Source organism: Diadema antillarum, unplaced genomic scaffold, assembly GCF_040938485.1.
Source record: "Diadema antillarum isolate AM-2024a unplaced genomic scaffold, OU_Dant_1.0 seq00000791_RagTag, whole genome shotgun sequence".
In the NCBI taxonomy this organism is placed as follows: Eukaryota; Metazoa; Echinodermata; class Echinoidea; order Diadematoida; family Diadematidae; genus Diadema; species Diadema antillarum.
In genome coordinates this window covers 1470792-1490745 of record NW_027271678.1, presented here as the reverse complement: position 1 = coordinate 1490745, position 19954 = coordinate 1470792, and the positions used below count along the sequence as shown (strand labels likewise).

Sequence of the window (19954 nt, the reverse complement as noted above, 5' to 3'; positions counted from 1 at the left end):
AGAAAGAAATCAAGAGGAGATTGTATCAGGACGGCCATCAACAATCCAAACATTCACTGATCTTCATCTCTACTTGGCTAGTTTTATACCGAGCTAAGCTGTCATCATCATGGTGGGCAAATTTCATGTTTAAAGGTCTTGTTTATCTTTGGGAGAAGTGATTTAAAAAATGTTCCAAGATATCACTTTTGATGCATATGTGTACAGGTCAGTTGTATCACAAAACATCCTACTATATAAATCTTTTACAATAAAGCCTACAATATACTTCACTATTCTTCTCATTACACCAAAACTGCAGACAGTTCAGTCTGGGGACATTTTTTTTTTTATCATAACCACTGTTCACATTTTGTATATTTAACAATACTTAATAGCGATTATACTGGTTCAAATTTTTACATTGGTTGTTTCTATCCCTAACTCACATTTTTGAACTATTTTGAAGCACTAATGCTGGGTTTTTGTTTTTTCTTGAAATGGTAAATTTTGCCTTTAACTTTACAAAGAACCATCTGAAGGCCCATTCATATATAAGATGAAATACCATGCTATTTCCCCTGACATTATTTTGTAATGTGAACGAAAGCTTAATGAGAGATACCTCAAGAAATATGGTAGTATTTAGGATTCATAGTCACTCAAACTTTGCTCAAAATATGCATGCGTTGAGTGTGAATGATGTCACAAAATACCACCCATGTGTGGACTCACGTCATGAATTCACGGGTGGAGCTAATCATCGACAGTTGAGTTTTCGACCTAAACTACAAGTTTGGCAACTACGTGTGAACGTAACTAATGTTTAGTCGGCCCCTATATTCTGTCTGATAAGTTGATGCAGCTTTCAGACTAGACAACTTTGTCTTGTTTACCAAATTTGTCTGTGTCCTTTTCTTAAAGCTCTATAAATCAATGTACTTTTGTTATCACTAGAAACTACCTAGATTGTATTCTGTTTGGCTGGAATTCATTCTAAATGTAAACTCAAATTGATTTGAAGTTTATAGAGAAGCAACAGCAGAAACATGACATAATTATATGCATCAATTACATGTGTCAAAACCTGTGAAGCATCTTAGAACATCTACCTGACTAAAACTGAATGATACAGTCTTCACTGTTTATGCTTGCTATTGTCTAGATATCTGTTGACTTTTAGGGCACTTTCAAAAGGTCCTGTTTACCTTTGGGAGCAGTTATTTGAAAAATGTTCAAGATATTGCATTTGATACATACACTGTATGTGTAGGTCTGTTGTATCACAAAACATCCTACAATGTCAAATTTCAGCAATAAAGCCTCAAATATAAGGAAATATTATTTTTCTCAATAAACCATTACTGTAGATGATTTAGTCTGGAAACATTGATTGTTGCCATTGTGTGCATTTAACAATGCTTATAATCAATTACACAGATTCAAATTTTTACATTGGTTGTTTCTATCCATAACTCACATTTTAGAACTATTTTGAAGCACTAATGCTGGGTTTTTGTTTCATCTGCAAATGGTAAATCATGCCTTTAACAATCTGATTTCTGTTAGATGGAGAGACATGATTTGTGGAAGTGTTGTCTAGACAGAAGATCAAGATCCATTTAGTCAGAAACAGACTCACTTGATGATTGATAAAGTCTGAAATGAAGACTAGTATATCTGTATCATCTATAACAGGTGTATGAAGAGCTCTCCCACAGAAATCTAGAGACAAGTGGAAAGTAAGCCACACCCCTCATCTCATGGATAAATGAGCTTGACCCTGACCTTTGACCTTCTCAAGAGGTGGCACCAATGCTCCTGAGAGCTGGTTGCCATGGCAACGGGGCAGTGGAAGTCAAGTTGGCTGGCACATTTTACTCTGAAACAAAATAAAATGGTACACTCTCTATTGTGTGAATAAAAGGCATCACAGGGCCATAGAAACAAGAGACTTAAAAAAAATCTAGATGGCTGTAAGCAACTTATGTCAAGGAATCTGAAAGAAATTCATACCTTTGTACAATTAATGGTCTATACAATGACAAAGTCTGTAATGAATCAAAGTGAGGATACAATGTAAATTAAATTCTGCTTTGATTCAACTCACATCCTTCACTTCTAAATATCGTTATATTTATAGGTGATAGTTTTTAGATTACGATCCATCAAGTACGGGGGAATCAACTCTTTCTGACATTTTGCAATGTGAAAAGTGAGTCTGGACAGGACACCAGCCATGATAAAAATAGCAAGTTTATCTTTCTAGTGTAAATTGCCAAATGCCTTAAAAAGAAGTGTAAAACAAGATGTGCATAAAATGTGTGACAACACTTTGATGAATCTCTGTACAACAAGAACTGCCAATAGCCTATTTTGGAAAGTTGGCGAGATATATTTTCTATTAGTTCCTTCCTTCAATTTGCATAGAGACATTAATCTATTTTTGTGATATGGGCTATACAAATATGGTTTATTACCATTATCATTATTTTAGCCAGCATCAAAAATTTGCACTAAAAATATCTCATATATCAAACCTTGTGACCAGTAGCTGTCCGACTGATATGATTTAAAAAGATTTGACAGGGGATTGAATTGGAATGATCCAGAGAAGTCTAAATTTAGAATCAAGACTCTTCCATTCCCACAGGAGGAAAGTCATCACTAAACATTTCTCACCCTTCCTGTAGCACTGCTTACATTTCATTTTCCTTCCACTTTCAGATCAGATTATATTTCCTCCTTTGCAAGATACCAATCATCTTTATAGTCTTAGCTTCAGGCTTTTTCAAATAACATTTTGTTCAAATCCAATTTAAGACCAAACATGAAAATATGGCAAGGATAATGAATGCACCTTTTTATTTGAGAAAATTAAGAACCAGCACTGACAATTGTAGAGTTTTTCCCAGTGAAGAGTATGAGAAAGATTAAAGGGATCGTATAGTTTTGGTTGAGACCTAATTTCGGGTTTCCAACATTTTTTTTTGTGAGATAATGAGAAACCTCTTATGAAATATGAAAGAGCATGTAATTCTATGAGGAATTCAACGTTTATTTGATGATAATTGGTTTTGAAATGGCTGAGATATCCAAAAAAGAGCAATTCTAATATAGTGTGGGACCCACTTTTTATTACGATCACTTTGTTTTACTTTGTTTTTGGATGCTTCAGTCATTCCAAACCCGATTTTCATCAAATAAACTTTGAATTCCTCTTAAAATGGTATGCTCTGTACTATATCATGTGTTTTCTTGGTATCTCGCAAAAAGTTGAAAGCCCAATTCTCATCTCCACCAATACTGTACCATCCCTTTAAGTGAGAATCAGAAGACATGTGGTCATCATTTTACTAATCCTCGACATCTGATGAAGGCCTATGGGTCAAGAGGTCATTGAATAGTATGGAGAGTCCAGATGGTCTACTCTAGCTACCATTTCATTTAAAGGGATGGAATAGTATTGGGTATCTTTTTGGCAGCTCAATGCATTCATACAAGCACATGAATACACACACCCAATAGGCCTAACCTTGTGGCTTTGTTCTTTTTTTCCCTCTTTAAATGTTTTCATAAGTCAAAGATCATCTCTCAATAATATTTAACCCATTGAACACCATGGAAAATTGATGTACACCTACCTTGTGCATATCCTGTCTACATTTATCAACAAATATGAATATTTTCACCCACTAGTGATATATGAACAGATAAACAATCAAAAAATCTATGGCATTTCTTTTAACATTTGTTTCCAAAAAGCCTCCTGATTCAAAAGCTCTTACTATCTTTAGAATATCCTACTAACCCAGAACTACAACAACCTTTACAATTGACTGAATTGATGCAGAATCAGAATTTTGGACCAAAGAGAGCCAATTTCTACCTGAGAGGCCACTAGCTCCTCAATGCTGACAGACTAAAGTTTGAGAGTTCAATCTTCTTCCACATTGAGTCCTTGGGGTCGCGACCTTTCTAACATCCCAGGAGGGAAAAAGAAATAGGAAACAGATAAAACTCTCATCATTTCTACTCTCATCTCATCCTTAGGACCAGGATTCCAACTCCCCCCTGGCTGGGGTCTCTCATACTCCTCCATCATGGCAAATCTCTCGTGTTGCCCAGATTCCTTGGGGTAGTAACACACCAGAAAATTAGCCTTTCGGGTAGCTACGCTGTAGGTAAGTGGTGGATCCAAGTGGGGGCGCACCCCCTTATATTTGTTTGTTAAAACAAAAGAAACAAAAAGAAAAAATGGGAGTGGGGGCATGTGTGCCCCCCTTTGATTTTGTAAAGGTACCCACCTTTTACAAAATTCCTGGATCCACCCCTGTAGGTCGTTGCTAAGGTAACTGCAGATGTCGTGATTCTTCACAAATTCTTGTTTAGAAGAAGATGCACCAAGAAACTAAAATACACCTACCTTTAAAGGACAAGTCCACCTTCATATACATAAGGATTGAGAGAATACAGCAATATTAGTAGAACACATCAGTGAAAGTTTGAGGAAAATTGGACAATCCGTTCAAAAGTTACGAATATTTTAAGTATCTGTGCAGTCACTGCTGGAAGAGAAGACTACTACAGTGTATGATGTCACATGCGTACAACTATATAAGGAAAATAAAAAGAGAATTTCACAAAACTTTACTTTTTGAATAAAGTGCACATTTCTTCGACTTGCTACTGACGTATGCTAAGGGTAATATTATTTCCCCTGCCTTCTGAAAGAGAGAAGTCGAGTGTTCTTTTGTTATGCGAGAAAAATGGAAATATGTTGAATTTTCTTTATTCTTTCTTTATATCGTTGTACTCATGTGACATCACAAGCTATAGTAGTCTTTTCATCCAGCCGTGACTGAGCAGAAACTTCAAATATTCATAACTTTTCAACGGATTGTCCGATTTTGTTCAAACTCTCACTGATGTGTTCTACTAATATTGCTGCATTCACTCAACCCACATGTCTATGAAGGGGAACTTGTCCTTTCAAGGGATTGTACAGTTTATCCTAAAATATAAAGATATATCACTATTTTTCTCAATAAACCATAACTGTAGACAGTTTAGTCTAAAACATTTGTATTATAACTATTGTTCACATTTTTATTATAACTATTGTTCACATTTTGTATATCTAACAATACTTAACATCAATTACAATGATTCAAATTTTTGTTTGTTTCTATTCTCAAGTCACATTCTCGAACTATTTTGGAGCACCATAAGCTGTGTTTGTTTTTGTTTTTTATCTGCAAATGATAAATAATGCCTTTAACTGCAATTTAGAGGCACCTTTAACATAATTCTTTATTATTTTTTTTTCTCATATTCACTAGTGCAAAGAGAATGAGCAATTTACTTATTTTTTTCAATTCGAAGAGAAGCTTCAACAGTCTGAAAGTTAGACTACCCCAGTATTGACTTTGTAATTTGTGTCTCTTGAAATCGATAGTAGGCCATCTGGTCTAACCATCAATATCATAGAAACAAAACAACCCTACTAGTCTCACATCAAGACATCCAAGTTTACTGATTGCAGCTAATATTTTTTAATACTTTTTATGAATGAAAACTTATTACATTTCAAAAAGAGCATGTCTCTTAAATTGAAATGTTTTGAAGAAAAAGCCCAAAATACTAGAGACATGAAAAAAAAAAGGAGAAAGATCCTTTGAAGGCTTGTTGGACGGTCTTTCATAATGTCCCGAGAACGACCATGCTACAGTGGTTAGGTTTTTCGTCACAGAGTGAATCACACATGGTGTATTCATTTCCACACAATTCTCTGTCAGCAGAATGAACAGATGACCTGGCTCTGAGTTCTCCTGGCCTAATTTCCCTTTTAAAGGGATCGTACAGTTCTGGTTGAGGTGAGGATTTAGCTTTTAACGTTTTGCGAGATAAATTCAGAAACCACTCTATGAGATGTCAAAGAGCATGCAATTCTAAGGGGTATCAAAAGTTTATTTGATGAAAATCGGTTTTGAAATGGCTGAGATATTCAAAAACAAGGTGAAACAAAGAGATCCTAATAAAAGGTGTGGCCTGTTGCCTTTTATTATTATCATTTTTTGGGGGGGATATCTCAGCCATTTGAAAACCACTTTTCATCAAATACACGTTGAATCCTTCTTAAAATTACATGCTCTTTCATATTTCAAAAGAGGTTTCTCACTATCTCACTTAGGAATGTTCAAAACATGAATCCCCACCTCAACCAGTACTGTACAGTCCCTTTAAAGACCTGATAGCACTGGCTACTGGTAACAACCTGCAATATTACAGGCCTGAGGGTGTTTCACAAATATTAAAGGGAAGGTATAGTTTTGGCTGAGATGAGGGATTCAGCTTTTTGTGAGATGATTAGAAACCAATTATGAAATCTATTTAGAGACTAAGCAGTCTACAGTTATGGCTGATGGTGAAAAATACTGATATCTCCCTATATTTTAGTCTTTATTACAATTATTTTATAAGATAGGATGTTTTGTGATACAAGTGACCTACATATAATGCATTTAATGTGATATCTTGAACATTTTTAAAATCACTGCTCCCAGAGGTAAACAGAACCTTTAATGTCTTGTGAGATACTTAAACAGTTAAACAACGGTTTATTGAGAAAAATAGTGATACATATCCTTATATTTTAGGTTTTATTGCAAAATTCTTCTATGACTGGCTGTTTTGTGATACAACTGACCTACACATAGTATATAAATGCATCAAATGTGATATCTTGATCTTTTTTTAATCAGTGCTCCCTATGGTAAATTATGCCTTTACAAAACTGAAACACCACAGCACCTTTTACCATGACATTTTGCCAATGAGAACAGTAACTACAAATTTCAATGGTGCTTGATACTACAGAAATCTCGAATGTGAATGCACCCCAGGCCTCTTGCATCCACTCAGCCCCCCCTTCCTCTCTCCATGACAGATTGAATCAAGAAGACTCTCTCCCTACACTGTCCACTCAATGTCCACTCACTGACCAGAGGATGGACACAGACATCCCTTTAATTTGGCCAAATCACACTACAGACAGTGATCAGTCTATGAGTAATGGTCACCTGCTATAACAGCCATGTCAGAAGGCTGAATCTGGTTTATAAAGTCCCCAAAGATCACCAGCTGAATATGCCACTGTTTACAAAGACAATACCATGGTAACATTTAAGAGTTGGCCTAGAACCCAATCAGAGAATACTTTGAGACTTCCCTAGAGAGAGAGAAAAACTCCTTTTGTTTTGATCCCTGTAACAGACTGGGCTTATTTTCTACCACAGAATGGAAATTATAGAAAATGACAAATGGTCCCACACCCTTTGTCTGCTTTCTCAGGTTGTTCATATTCACACATCAGGACTAGAAACGTTAGAGAACCAACTAGGGAAATACTTCTGGGTCTTATGCATCTCAAATGGCAAAAAAGTAGGTAGTTCCCAAATTAAAGCAGCTCTTACATTCACTTGTCACGACATATGGAGGTATTGAATAGTTTGTGGTGTTTAGATTTTTATGACTTCCATGAAGTGAATGAATTTGTAAAATCAACAACTTCCAAGAAATTGCCCTCCATAACACAATGTGATCTACAGACAACTCCCCTTATAACAAAGTCCTCGGGACTGGCAGTTTCCTTTTCTTATATCAAAATTTCATTATAACACAATGAAATTTTGCACCATTAACATTTGTAATTATAATTTTGGGAACAGAATTTTTACTTGAGTGTATTGAAATGTTGTCATAGTTATGTTCATTGTAATAAGAGTTTAAAGTTATCTCCACAGTGGGAAATCAATAAGTTCTCTTTTTTATCTATGAAAAGCAAAAATACTGATTGCTCATTCAGCTACTATGGCTCTCGATTGCAAATTAAACAACTTGTGAAGTTGTCTTGTAAGGCCCAACTCGGGTAATATTACCCACAGAAAATAAATGACCTATTAGAGATTTTTAAGAATTTTTCAAGAGACCTCCTACATGTACTGGATCGTTGCTTGGCAGAGGAAGAGCCTAGAAAGAGGAGAATTGAAGAGGGAAGCAACATATGGGGGTTGTGAGAATCTCCTCTCTAATTCTCCTCTTTCTAGGCTCTTCTTCTGCCAAACAACGATCCGGTTAAGGACTACATATCCCGGCAGGTTTGATATATTTGTATTGGGATCTTTGCATCTTTGCGTGGTATTTTTCATAGCGCTTCATCGTCCTGACATAAAGAGTTCCAGTCAAAACACTGAAAGTAGGCCTACACTTTTTATTACACCTGTAGCCAAAGTTATCATTCATTGCCTTGGACTCTGTTGCCATGGAAACCAGACAGGAAATTGAATTGTGCAGACTTTTCATGTCAGGAAGTACGCTGAAGGTCAGGGGGTATCAATGGACGCCTGGCTAGCGTGTGAGACTGGGATTCACTATTAGTTTCCTTAGACCAAGCTTCCTTTAGTTAGGGCTCAAACTACTGACCATTAACTCAAACTAACCACTAGATTCATTCACCCAAAACTCGATGGTTACATAATTTCCTTCAAAATTATGCACCCTAAAATCACGCCACTAACCCTTCTATACCTTAAAAATATTAATATTAAATGTAAATGTTTTCTGAATTGCTTTTATTCTACAGAGAACATTGTTGGATGTAGCATAATTACACAATAAAACCTAACAATCAAATATTCTTTCAATATATGAAGTCATTTTAAATGATAAGTTGATTCGAAACCGAAAAGGAAGCTAAAATATGGGGCTTATGAGGTTAAAATGATTTTTTTTTTGTCTTTTTTATCTCTTGTAATGCATGAACACTCCCACACAATCTCCCTGCCAATACTACTATAATTCACAATAACAAACCTTTGATACAAGGATTCCACAAAGGGACAAAGTCAAAAAAAAACAGCGAGCTAGAAATATTGTGTTTAGGATGTGACTGTAATAATACCACTAGGTGCCAATATCTACTTCAAACCAACAGTCTGATCCAATTTATGAGATACAGGCCAAAGGGCTGAACAGGTGCAGAACAGACAGACAGACAGACAGACAGACAGACAGACAGACAGACAGACAGACATACAGACTGACTGACTGACCAGTAGAAGGGCAATGTACTTTACTGACAATCAAGCCAGTCTCTCCACCAAAAATTTTGATAAGAACTACAACAGCGTTTTAATGCTAATATTGATATCAGAAGAAATGAACATCTCAGAAAAATGTCTGCGCTTGATGCATGTTTTGTGAGATCTACAAACCTGACTCTGGTAATCATTGTTAGAGGAATGGTACAGTTTTGGTTGGATGGGGTTTGAGGTTTCTGACAGTTTTTGATGATGATTTTTATGAGATAATGAGAAACCTCGTATGAAATTTGAAAGAGCATATAATTCTAAGAGGAATTCAAACTTTATTTGATGAAAATTGGTTTTGAAATGGGTGAGATATCCAAAACAAAGCAATCCTAATAAAGGGTGAGACCCATCTTTTATTAGGATTGCTTAGTTTTTCTTTGTTTTTGGATATCTCAGCCACTTCAAAGGCAATTTTAATCAAATAAAATTTGAATTCCTGTTAGAATTGCAGGCTTTCCAACATTTTGTGAAGTGGTTTCTGGCTATCTCGCAAAAAGTTAAAAGCTTAATTCTCACTTTACCCAAAACTGTACCATATCTTTTAATTTGTCAGAATAGACTGACAAGACTAGGAACTTTGTGATTGTACATCACCACTCTGTAAGAAGCATGAAGCTGCGTGATAAGATCAGATGAGGTGGCAAACATGTGAAGATTTCATCACTCTTACAATCTGACATCTATCTCCCGTCTGGATTAGAGGGTAACTCTCAGCAAATTAGCTTCACATGGATTGGATGGAAAAATCTCTGACAAGTCGTGAGTTGATGTCAATCACAATGGTTTTCACTTCCAGCATTTGAGAAACTCATACCCCTTTCAGGTAATCGTGGTTCAATTATCCGCATCCAAATAATGCGGATGAAGTAATCAAAATCGCGTTCATATATCCCATGAAGTGCGCACTACTTTTACGAGCGCCCGTTCATATAACGGTGCGAAAGACGGGAGTATTTGTCATGGTTACTGCGCACGCCTCTATAATGACGTAATGTTTCCGGTGATATATACTAACGTGTATGCACAGCTCTCGCTCAAGCTCAGCAATCAGCGGTTGTGCGGGAAATCGAGTGACCTTTGACCTAACTGTGGAATGTTAGTGCGCATTAGTCGTAAAACGCGTTCATGTATTCTCGATCAACTCCTCATGCTGCAATAATGCGCATAATAGCAGCATCAAAATAATGCACACTTTTTTACTCCTCTCCCGTTCATGTAATCAAAATTTTACGACTTATTGCTCCTATTATCCGCATCCACGATTACCTGAAAGGGGTATAACTTTGATTAGAATAACATGGATCCGCCTCTCTGTTTTAATCACTACACATCAAGTCATCATATGAGTGAGAAGGAATTTGATGTCAAAGGCTGAACCTCTCGGTATTACTCAATGTTTCATCTTCCCCTACGAACATTTTAGATTTGGCTGGCTAGAAACTCTGTTTTTGCTCAAGTTAGTTTCTAGTTCAGCCCCTAGTCAGTTTTTCATTTGAATTTTACAAGATGTATTGACACAGAGCTACTGTAATTTTGTCACAACGTTTGTGACATAGGTCTCTTATAGCTTCATAAAATTCATCGATTTACACAGCAATATGAGAGATGCCTCGGAAAGAATACTTCACATCTTTGACATTCTTAAACTCATGGCAGATAAACTTGGAATTAATCTGTGACTTTGGCAGTATGCTTACACGTCTGTTTTTAGTTTGGTCAAAGAGGTGATACCAACCATCTCCTCCTCCACCTCAATCTATCTCAATAAAATTGTCTACTGGTATAACTGATGCCATCTCTGTCCACCAGTCTACCGGTATAACTGATGCCTTCTCTGTCCACCAGTTTACCGGTCTTGAGTTATTGTCTCTGTCTCTGCCATCTCCCTGTGAGCAGTGGGTGGATAGACGATATCTTGGGTGTGGTCCTCCTCCTCCGTTCTCTGCTTTGTGTCATTGTTCTCCCGTGCCCCTGCCCCACCCCCAGCCCCGATACCGTTTCCAAGAACGTTCTTAAGGAGTTGGGCCTTGGGCCTATCGCGCTCTTGAACGATTCGTCGATATTGCCTCGCCTCCTCTGCATATTTCCTTGCATCGTTCAAAACATGTTCAGCCTTCAGAAAGATGTCCCTCCGACCGAGATCATTCTTACTCTTGTAGCCATGTTTCCGTAGAAACTCCTCCCTACCATCTTCAACATCTTCCTCCCCCTCCTCCTCTTCCTCTTCTTCCTCCTCCTCTCTCTCATCCCCTTCATACCCTGCATCCACGTCAAATCTATTCAGCATTCCATTCAATCGTTTCATTACCTCTTCGGCGTTCTCGTTCCAGAAGTTCCTCTTAGCGAAGTTCAGCATCCTGTCCTCCAAGACGGCCCTCTCATGGTAGTCCTCCGCCTCCCTCCGGGGAACGAACTCCATCTGCAAATCATCCATGTTCTCGTAGAATGCCATGTTTTGTAGCATGACCTCATCGGCAGGGTGGAAGAGGAGGTATGATAGAGCATTTTTCACTGCATTTTGGATGTCACCAACTGGAGGGGAAAGGTGTGAGAAAGAGAGGTTAAAGGTCACAAGTCTGATGCAATGAAGCAAGTTGTCCTAAATTGCCAAAAATGACCCACTTTGTTAGATTAACTGGATATCATAAGTTACGTTCAAACGCAGTTGCAAACTTGAAGTATGAATTGAAAACTTACTATCGATGATAAGCGCCACTTGTGAATTCACGCACTGGTTCACACGCAAACCATAACTTTAAGTTACAACTTACGAGCGAGTCCCATTCGATGATTACACTGGAAGCGCAAAGTCTTTGCTAGATGACCTTATGCCCACACAAATTAGCGCAACTGGAGGTTGACCCAGATGTGAACGAGAAGCTAGGGTCACGCTAACTCACAAGCTCATTGATTATTGTGTCCACATGGAGCGAAACTACGAGTGGGGACCCCCCGTGGCTCGCGGAGAGAGCATAAAACCTAAGATGTCTCATGGTCTTAATCATTAACTAAACTTTACGATCGCTAACTTTTGAGTGCCTCCACACAGTGCTAAACTACAAGCTCATCATCGAGGGTCAAGTTTCCGACCTAAACTTAAAGTTTAGGAACAGCGTGTGAACTAACTATAGTTACCTGGGTCTTCTTTCAACCACAGATATCTAATCCTGCTCCAAAAACCAACTATCTCAATCTAGGCCCTGTCACATCAAATTTGAGATCATGCGTTCTGATTGGCTGATACCTGAATTCTGTTGATTTTTTAACTTGCTTGATTACATTTTTTAGCAACAAGGTCCTGATCTCATTGATCTAATCTTAGAGGACAAGTCCAACTCCATAGACATAAACATACAATTTTGTGAAATTCTCTTTATATAACTGTATATCATTCTACACATGTGACATCATACACTGCAGTAGTCTTCTCATCCAGCAGTGACTATGCAGACACCTTAAAAATCCACAGCTTTTGAACAGATTGTCGGATTTTCACCAAACTTTCACTGATGTGTTCTACTAATATTGCAGCTGCATTCACTCAATCCACATGCATATGAAGGTGGACGTGTCCTTTAATACAGCTCCTATAATCATGCCATCGGCAATCTAGCTGCATGATACTCACACCGGATCAAGTCACACTATTAGCCATGCCCAGCAAGGATAAAACTTAATTCACCTGCTATAAAGGTGGATCACGTTCCACTTATATAGAGCTGATCCCAACAATCTCTTGTAACATCCTAATTACATGGATCACTCACACCTGATGAGATTTTATCCACCTGTCTAGTACTTATAAGCTCCAGTTTATCCAGTTCACATTTCAAAGATATTGGTATGATGACACAGAATATGTTGCTGGGGTGACAAAACCTTGCGTCTACAAAATGTCAATTGTTAAGGAGAGCAAAAAAATAACATGGAAGCCAAATCAGTGTATCAAATGGGATGGCCTTTCCTTTGACATGCCATGGTGTCTTCATTTTTGGGGTAAGACAGCTAGGATTTGGACAGGGCATCACTTACCTGATCATCTGACCATTCATATATTTAAAAAAAAAACCATCATTTTCACCAATATTTGAGCTACAAGGTCTTGTCACCCCAGCAATGACATATATCTCTTTCTTTTGAAATAAATTTGTAAGGAATACAAGCTTGAGTCATTTTACAGATTTTCCAGGCACATTCTCCAAGTTTTAACTGCTGCTAAGTTACAACCCAAGTTCACAAAAGATGCAAGAAATCTATTGTAAAATTAAGTTCAACGTGTTTTCTTTTATTTCAAGTTTATTTCCAGATAATACAATTCTTTAGGATAAGGTCAGCAGAAAGGCCAATTTCAATATCTTTGTGGCATGAAAAGACTACCAGATGAAAAGTTTAGTGTCAAGCCTTGCTTGATGTGTGCATTTCCTGAATGAAATTGACTGAGATTCACCAGATCAGGAGTGAGTGATATTTGTTTAGGTCAGCTTACCTTTGTAGTATGCAAACTGTAGGAAGTGAAAATGACTAGGGAGGTAGTCCTCCACCTGTTTCCCATTGATCCTGGCTAGCCAACCCTCACACTGCTCCTTACAGTAAAGTGTTGAGGCGTAGTGATCTATGGGATAAAGACACAGCAGTCAAAGATGAATGATTAGTGACGAAGTGCTCTCTACTGATTTGTCATGATTCATCTACTGTATACGCCATATATTTCGCGAGTCTAAATTTTCGCGAATTGGGACTTCCCAACAATTTCACGTGTGGTTAAATTCGCGATCATGGAGGCCTGTATTGAACGGAGAAGTGTACGTACGCATACGTCACATTCATATCGGGATCAGAGTCAATATTTTCGTGTGTCTTTAATTTCGCGAATAGCGCCTGACTCACGAAATTCGCAAAAATAAAATCCTCGCAAAATATTCGGCGTATACATTAAGTGCTGGGTTTTCTGCATTCATATCAAAGATCATTGATTTCTATCCCATATCTACCATCTCCAACCAATGTAAAGCAAGAAATATTTGTGGCATGAAATTTTACAAATTGGAGCAAAAAGCCTTTTTCATGGCATGTAATTTTTGCTAATTGCCACTAGCATTCATCCACTGCATCACAGTGTAGAAAAGGACTTTTCACATGCATTTAAACTTTGTGAATATTGGCTCTCATGAAATTATGAAAATTAACATGCATGCAAAAAATTGTGGTTTTACTAAATTATTTTTTCTTCATTCTCTTTCAGTCTCTTCTTTTCTAAACTATTTTCTTTTCATCAATTCATCAAAATAACCATTTATTTAAACTCACAATTAAGCAGTGAAATATCATACAAATAACTTTGGGATTTGCCAAACACACACACACACACACACACACACACATTATAAAGATAGTCTCATTCTCATTGATGGACAGAACTTTTAACAGGTGCTATATTACATCTGAATCTGCAATCCACATGAGTTTCTTGGGTGAATAAACTTCAACTTTGACTTAAGAAGTTTCTTTCCACCTCTCAGTCATGATGTAATGATGACATCATTATCTCCAGGCAACAAGTAATATTCTTTGTGAAATGAGCCAAGAGAAAGGATGAAGTCAGCCAACAAGCCTCAAACACACAGCTCATTCTGCAATGCAAACCAGATACCCTAGATCCACTGCACGCTGCCATGATTCATGATTTCACAGCACACCTGAAGTGACAAATGGACTTATCTCAGATGTGAGACCAGCACTAGACAGCCATAATTGAATTACATCATTGAGTCCTATCATAAAGATTCATATCACAACTTACTGTATATATGCCATATATTTGGCTAGTCGAAATTTTCATAAATCAGGACTTCCTGACGAATTTGCGAGTGGTTAAATTACAGTACAAAACAGTGTAATGGATATGTGCACGTCACATTCATATCGGGGTCAGAGTTGATATTTTTGCATGTGTTTAAATTTGCAAATAGCACCTGACTTGCAAAATTCACAAAAATGAATACCTCACAAAATATTCAATGTACACTTTATACAGTAGGTCCTATGCTAACAATATTGTATGTCATTAAGCAAACCCCTTGCAGGAATATTGATACATGGTTTTATTGTATCGAAAAAGTGGCTTGTATGTATAATAATCAATTATATAGTATGCCCATAACTCTTTCAGTGTTGTTATTACGTGGAGGTTTCATGACACAAATGCTTCTAGTTTTACAATAAATCTTATGGTTGAAATAATACCTAAAATAAGAATTACAGTGGATCACCACTTGCAGAGTAGTTTTTGGATCCCATCCAGAAAATAAATTCAGAACTCCCCAGTCATGTCATATGGAGGCCACAGAGTGCATTTTTTTTTTCTTTTAAAGAAATGTGAGTCAAGGTTGTGAGGAAAGATTTTATTTCTGGTAAGTTGATTCTACCACAAACCTCATGAGACTGTTTATTTGCTGATTTAGGTCAAACTCCATTCCTCCATAAACTCTTGGAGCCTTACCAATAACATGTTGGACCTGCACAGCCACAACCTCTCTCAAATTCTGACTAAATATCTAAGAAAAATCCCCATTATATGAAAAAAAAATACAGACCAAAACTTCTGCAAGCCAATAAGACTCTCTGAAAAAAAAGAGGGGGAGGGGGGTCTTGCGCTCATCTGAGTATCACAAGATCATCCTACGAAAAAGGGCAGGGCCATCAGATTCAATTTGCAACATTTTCATGTCGGAAAAATTTCTTGCTTTACAGCAGATATAACTGATATTCAACTCTCTAACAGTAGCAAGGTGTTCATACCCTTTGGCTCCAAACCTGGTATTCCCTTCAATGAAAACAGTGAGAGAGAAAATAATAATGACTTCACCATCTCAAGATGTAGGTCCAAGGCGTATAATGCCAATGTGTTCAGAACTCCACACTACCTGCATATAGTCTGTTGTACGACAAAACACCCTTCCATAAAATGTCTGTAATAAAGCCTAAAATATAAGGAGATATCACTATTTTTCTCATCAAACCATAACTTTAGACGGTTGAGTCTAGAAACATTTTTAATATAACTAATGTTCACATTTTGCACATTTAATAATACTTTACATTGATTATACTGGTTCAAATTTTTACATTGGTTGTTTCTATCCCTAACTCACATTTCAGAACTATTTTGAACCACTAATGCTGAGTTTTTTTTCATCTGCAAATGGTAAATTATGCCTTCAAACTTCACCAAGTTTAGGAAACAAGACGCCAGCTGGCTCCTTGCCAAGAGACCAAGACTAAAGGAGGAAAGAATACTGGAGACCTTAACATGTCTTGCAGGCAAACCCAGGAACTCCCAAGGAAACAAGGGGAGGGCCACACCCACTTAACTTGTCTAAAAGACCGGTATCAGGTAGGAAAGAGGGTAGTGATGTCACCTCAGACAAGTGGGAGGAATCAGGGCTGGATTTAAAAGTACATTGTGTGATCCAATGGTTTGTTATCATACCTTTTACTTCCCTGTACCAGTCTCAAACTACTGTAAAACATGATATATTCACGGCACATTATTTTTCACGAATTGGAGCCAATATCCGTTTTCGCGGCATGAAATTTTCGTGAATTGTCACCAACATTCAATGCATATAGTGTAGACAAGAACTTTCATGTTCATTTTAATTTCGCAAATCTTGGCTCTCGTGAAATTCGCAAAATCAAAGTGCATGTGAACATTCCTCATTTTACAGTACATTGACTACAAATAATCTATGAATGGTCATATTATATGCAAGACAAACCTACATTAAAATTTGCACATTGAACTTAGTAGCCTCCATCTAAAGTCAATTTTATTCTGAGATTGAAGTGCAATGCAGATCAAAACTCGTCAATGAGCTCTACAAGGACTTTTGATAATTTCTCCATGTATACATAATGTGTCACCTATCTCCAAGTCTAGTCAGGAAGACATGTTTAGTAACCAGGAAAGCAGTCTGATAAGAATTATAAAGCATGTAGGTGGATGGTTAGCATCAAGACATAATTAGTTTTTGATTACAAAGAAAATGATGTTTGACAGAGTCAAGCATGGCAAAGACCAGTGGTTGAAAGATTCCAATCTGGGAGTGGTTTCCTTCTTACACAGACGACTTCCTTGATGAACACATTGCAACTTACCCCTGAATAGATCATAGCAGTATCATGAATACAGCCCTGAACCTAGTTACAACCATCTTCAAGATGTTAGGTAAAACATCTATTCATGGGTTCTTGAATTCGCATTGCACGACTGTCAACTCATTTAAAATGTGCAGAAAAAAAAAATTGTGAAGATATTTTCACGGGTTTTTTTAAATTGGCACTAGCCAGAAATAGCAAGAAATAAATGTGAAAATTCATTTACAGTTCCGTACTCCTGATTTCACCATGGCCACATCATTTCTGACAAGTAAGATCGTAAAAGACACACTTTAAACATTCTTTATTCACATATTTTGAAGAATGGAAGAGAGATAGAGATGGAGAGAGAATGATGGCCAGCTGTATTCATGTGAGTTGTCAACACTTTGATATCATGTTGTGGGGTTCACTGAGTCAAACGATTCTCAACAGATGAAACCCTCTCCCTCATTATGAAGTGAGACAACAATGTGAGAGTCTCCCTGCCTCCATCTGGTGGAATCAAAGTCATTCAGTTTTAATCTAAAACATGTTCCCCATGATGTTACTCTCTCTCTCCCCCTATTCAGACGTATGCCATTTTATACCAAAACTCGATAACGAAGCGACGTATAAAGAATCATCGTATAGCCGACAGACAGTTCTGACACTAATTTCGACCGTTCTGGTAAACGTCGTACAGATTATGTGCAGTTTCCTACTGCGTATGCTGTTATAGTCTGAGTGACAGCTTTGGGGTCACCTTTCGTGCGCGCTCCCATTAAGCCCCGCCCAGTTATACCGTTATATGGTCGCCATACGTTCAGACGCACACGGAATACTGATTCGTTACCGAGTTCTCGTTGGAAATGATGCTCTGACCGTCGTTTCGCTATACGTCGTTTCGTCATAAGTCGTTTCGTTAGTCAGCGTTCAGACGTATAAATTCATCGTATATCAATACCGTTCTGGTATAAATTTTTTGCGTCTGAATGCCCTGCAACTCTCACTCATGAAAATGGATCATCAATTATTCTAGATTACTGTCGAATTGAATTACTCCCTAAAACAGACGTGACTACCACGATCCCAGGTATTGTTCAAGGAAACCAAAACCCAAAGAGAAATGTGGATTGAGTGAAAGCAGCAACATTAGTAGAACACATCAGTGAAAGTTTGATGAAAATTGGACTTTACTTCTTTTTTTTTTTAAATCAATTTTTTTTATATTTTGGTGTTGGAACCACTGGATTAGGAGACTAATAGAGTTCATGATGTCATGTGTGGACAACAATATGTGACCCGCTACAACAAAAGGATCCTAAAGTCGCTGACGGCTGAGACGAGAAAATCGAGTTTGAAGTCACGTCGTCAAAATTGGTCAAAATAATCGGATTTCTATGTTTGGCATAATTTTGTAGTGTAATGTTTTGTCTATCATCAGCTGAATTTTCGAAGCTAAATGATCAAAGGAAAGGCAAGAAATCAGCATTTTTCTTGGCCATGATTTTTCCGACTTTCAACATAAAAGAAACATGTCTGAAGATTTGGATTTAGCGCCGCAGCTATACTCCGCCCCTAGCAACGAGGGAGTGATCTTATTAGTCAGTGCGTGGCATGCTGGTTACTGATTGGTCGTGTGTAGACCGCTGGCGCTAAGCTGGAATGAACATCGCGGAGGTGAAAACTGTCTCGCCTCCCCTTGATCATGATAGTGTCGGAAGGAAAACATTGAAGCCGTTTTTCTCGAAACTCATATTTCCTGAACAACTTGACATGCGCTAATAAATCATCTATATCTCCGCAACCAAGTACTTTTATGAGTTGTGTATATGAAATTGAAGTAGAAGAGTAAGAGAATTATGTCATGCCATTTTCAGAAAATTGCCCTCCGCCGACTTTCGGATCCTTTTGTTGTAGCGGGTCACATATAAAGTCTGAAGTGCATATTAACAGCTTCCTTTACACAGCTGTGACAAAAATAAGCTTGAATCGTTATGAGAAGTCTAGGGCAATTTAGACACGCTCAGGAATTTCTCTCTTTCCTCTCGAAACACCTCCCCAAGACATGCCATGCACAGTTCACACAGGGCCAAAAGGATGAGCCTAAAGTGGGCCAATAAATCCACCAAGAAGGGGTGAAAAGGACCCCACGGAGAACAGATTACTGGTCCTGAGGACCAGGCTACTCACTTTCACTGTCTGTGGATGCAATTTAACAGGTCTCTATCTCCCAAAAGCTCTTTCAACTTCAAGAAAACAACATCTGGTGATGATATTTAGTCGAATCTCTTCCCCAATGTGGCACATCTCGTTTGCTCCAGATTATCAAAGTATTGAAGAAAACAAAAATACAATGTATGCTCTTTCAGGCCTCGAATTAAACTTTTGTAACATAACATTTTTTAAATCATTGCTCCCAATGGTATATAGGACCTTTAAGTCAGTGCATCTTGCCCAGCATCACCACCTACAACTGTGTGAAACACTCTGGATTTTTCTTTTTGTTTTTGGTGGCTGTCATAAGTCTACCTACTACCATCTGTCACGGACATCTCGTCGGGTGCCCGTGCATTGGCCGCTAACGCAATACAATTTGTATTGCGTTAGCGGCCAATGCACGGGCACCCGACGATCTGATATTTTGAGTCAATATCACTACTTCACATTCTCAGAAGTAAAAT

General features: G+C 37.7%; 1 protein-coding gene across 1 annotated transcript in view; it reads right to left on the bottom strand.

Moving 5' to 3' along the window:
- Positions 1 to 19954, bottom strand: part of LOC139739219 (prolyl 3-hydroxylase 1-like) — a 62813-nt gene that overhangs the window by 26154 nt on the left and 16705 nt on the right. Inside the window, exons 4-5 of the mRNA XM_071649837.1 lie at positions 13618 to 13743; positions 11440 to 11663 (exon numbers count right to left, since the gene is read on the bottom strand). Of these exons, the coding sequence (XP_071505938.1) occupies positions 11440 to 11663; positions 13618 to 13743 (350 nt within the window). The remainder of the gene's footprint in view (positions 1 to 11439; positions 11664 to 13617; positions 13744 to 19954) is intronic.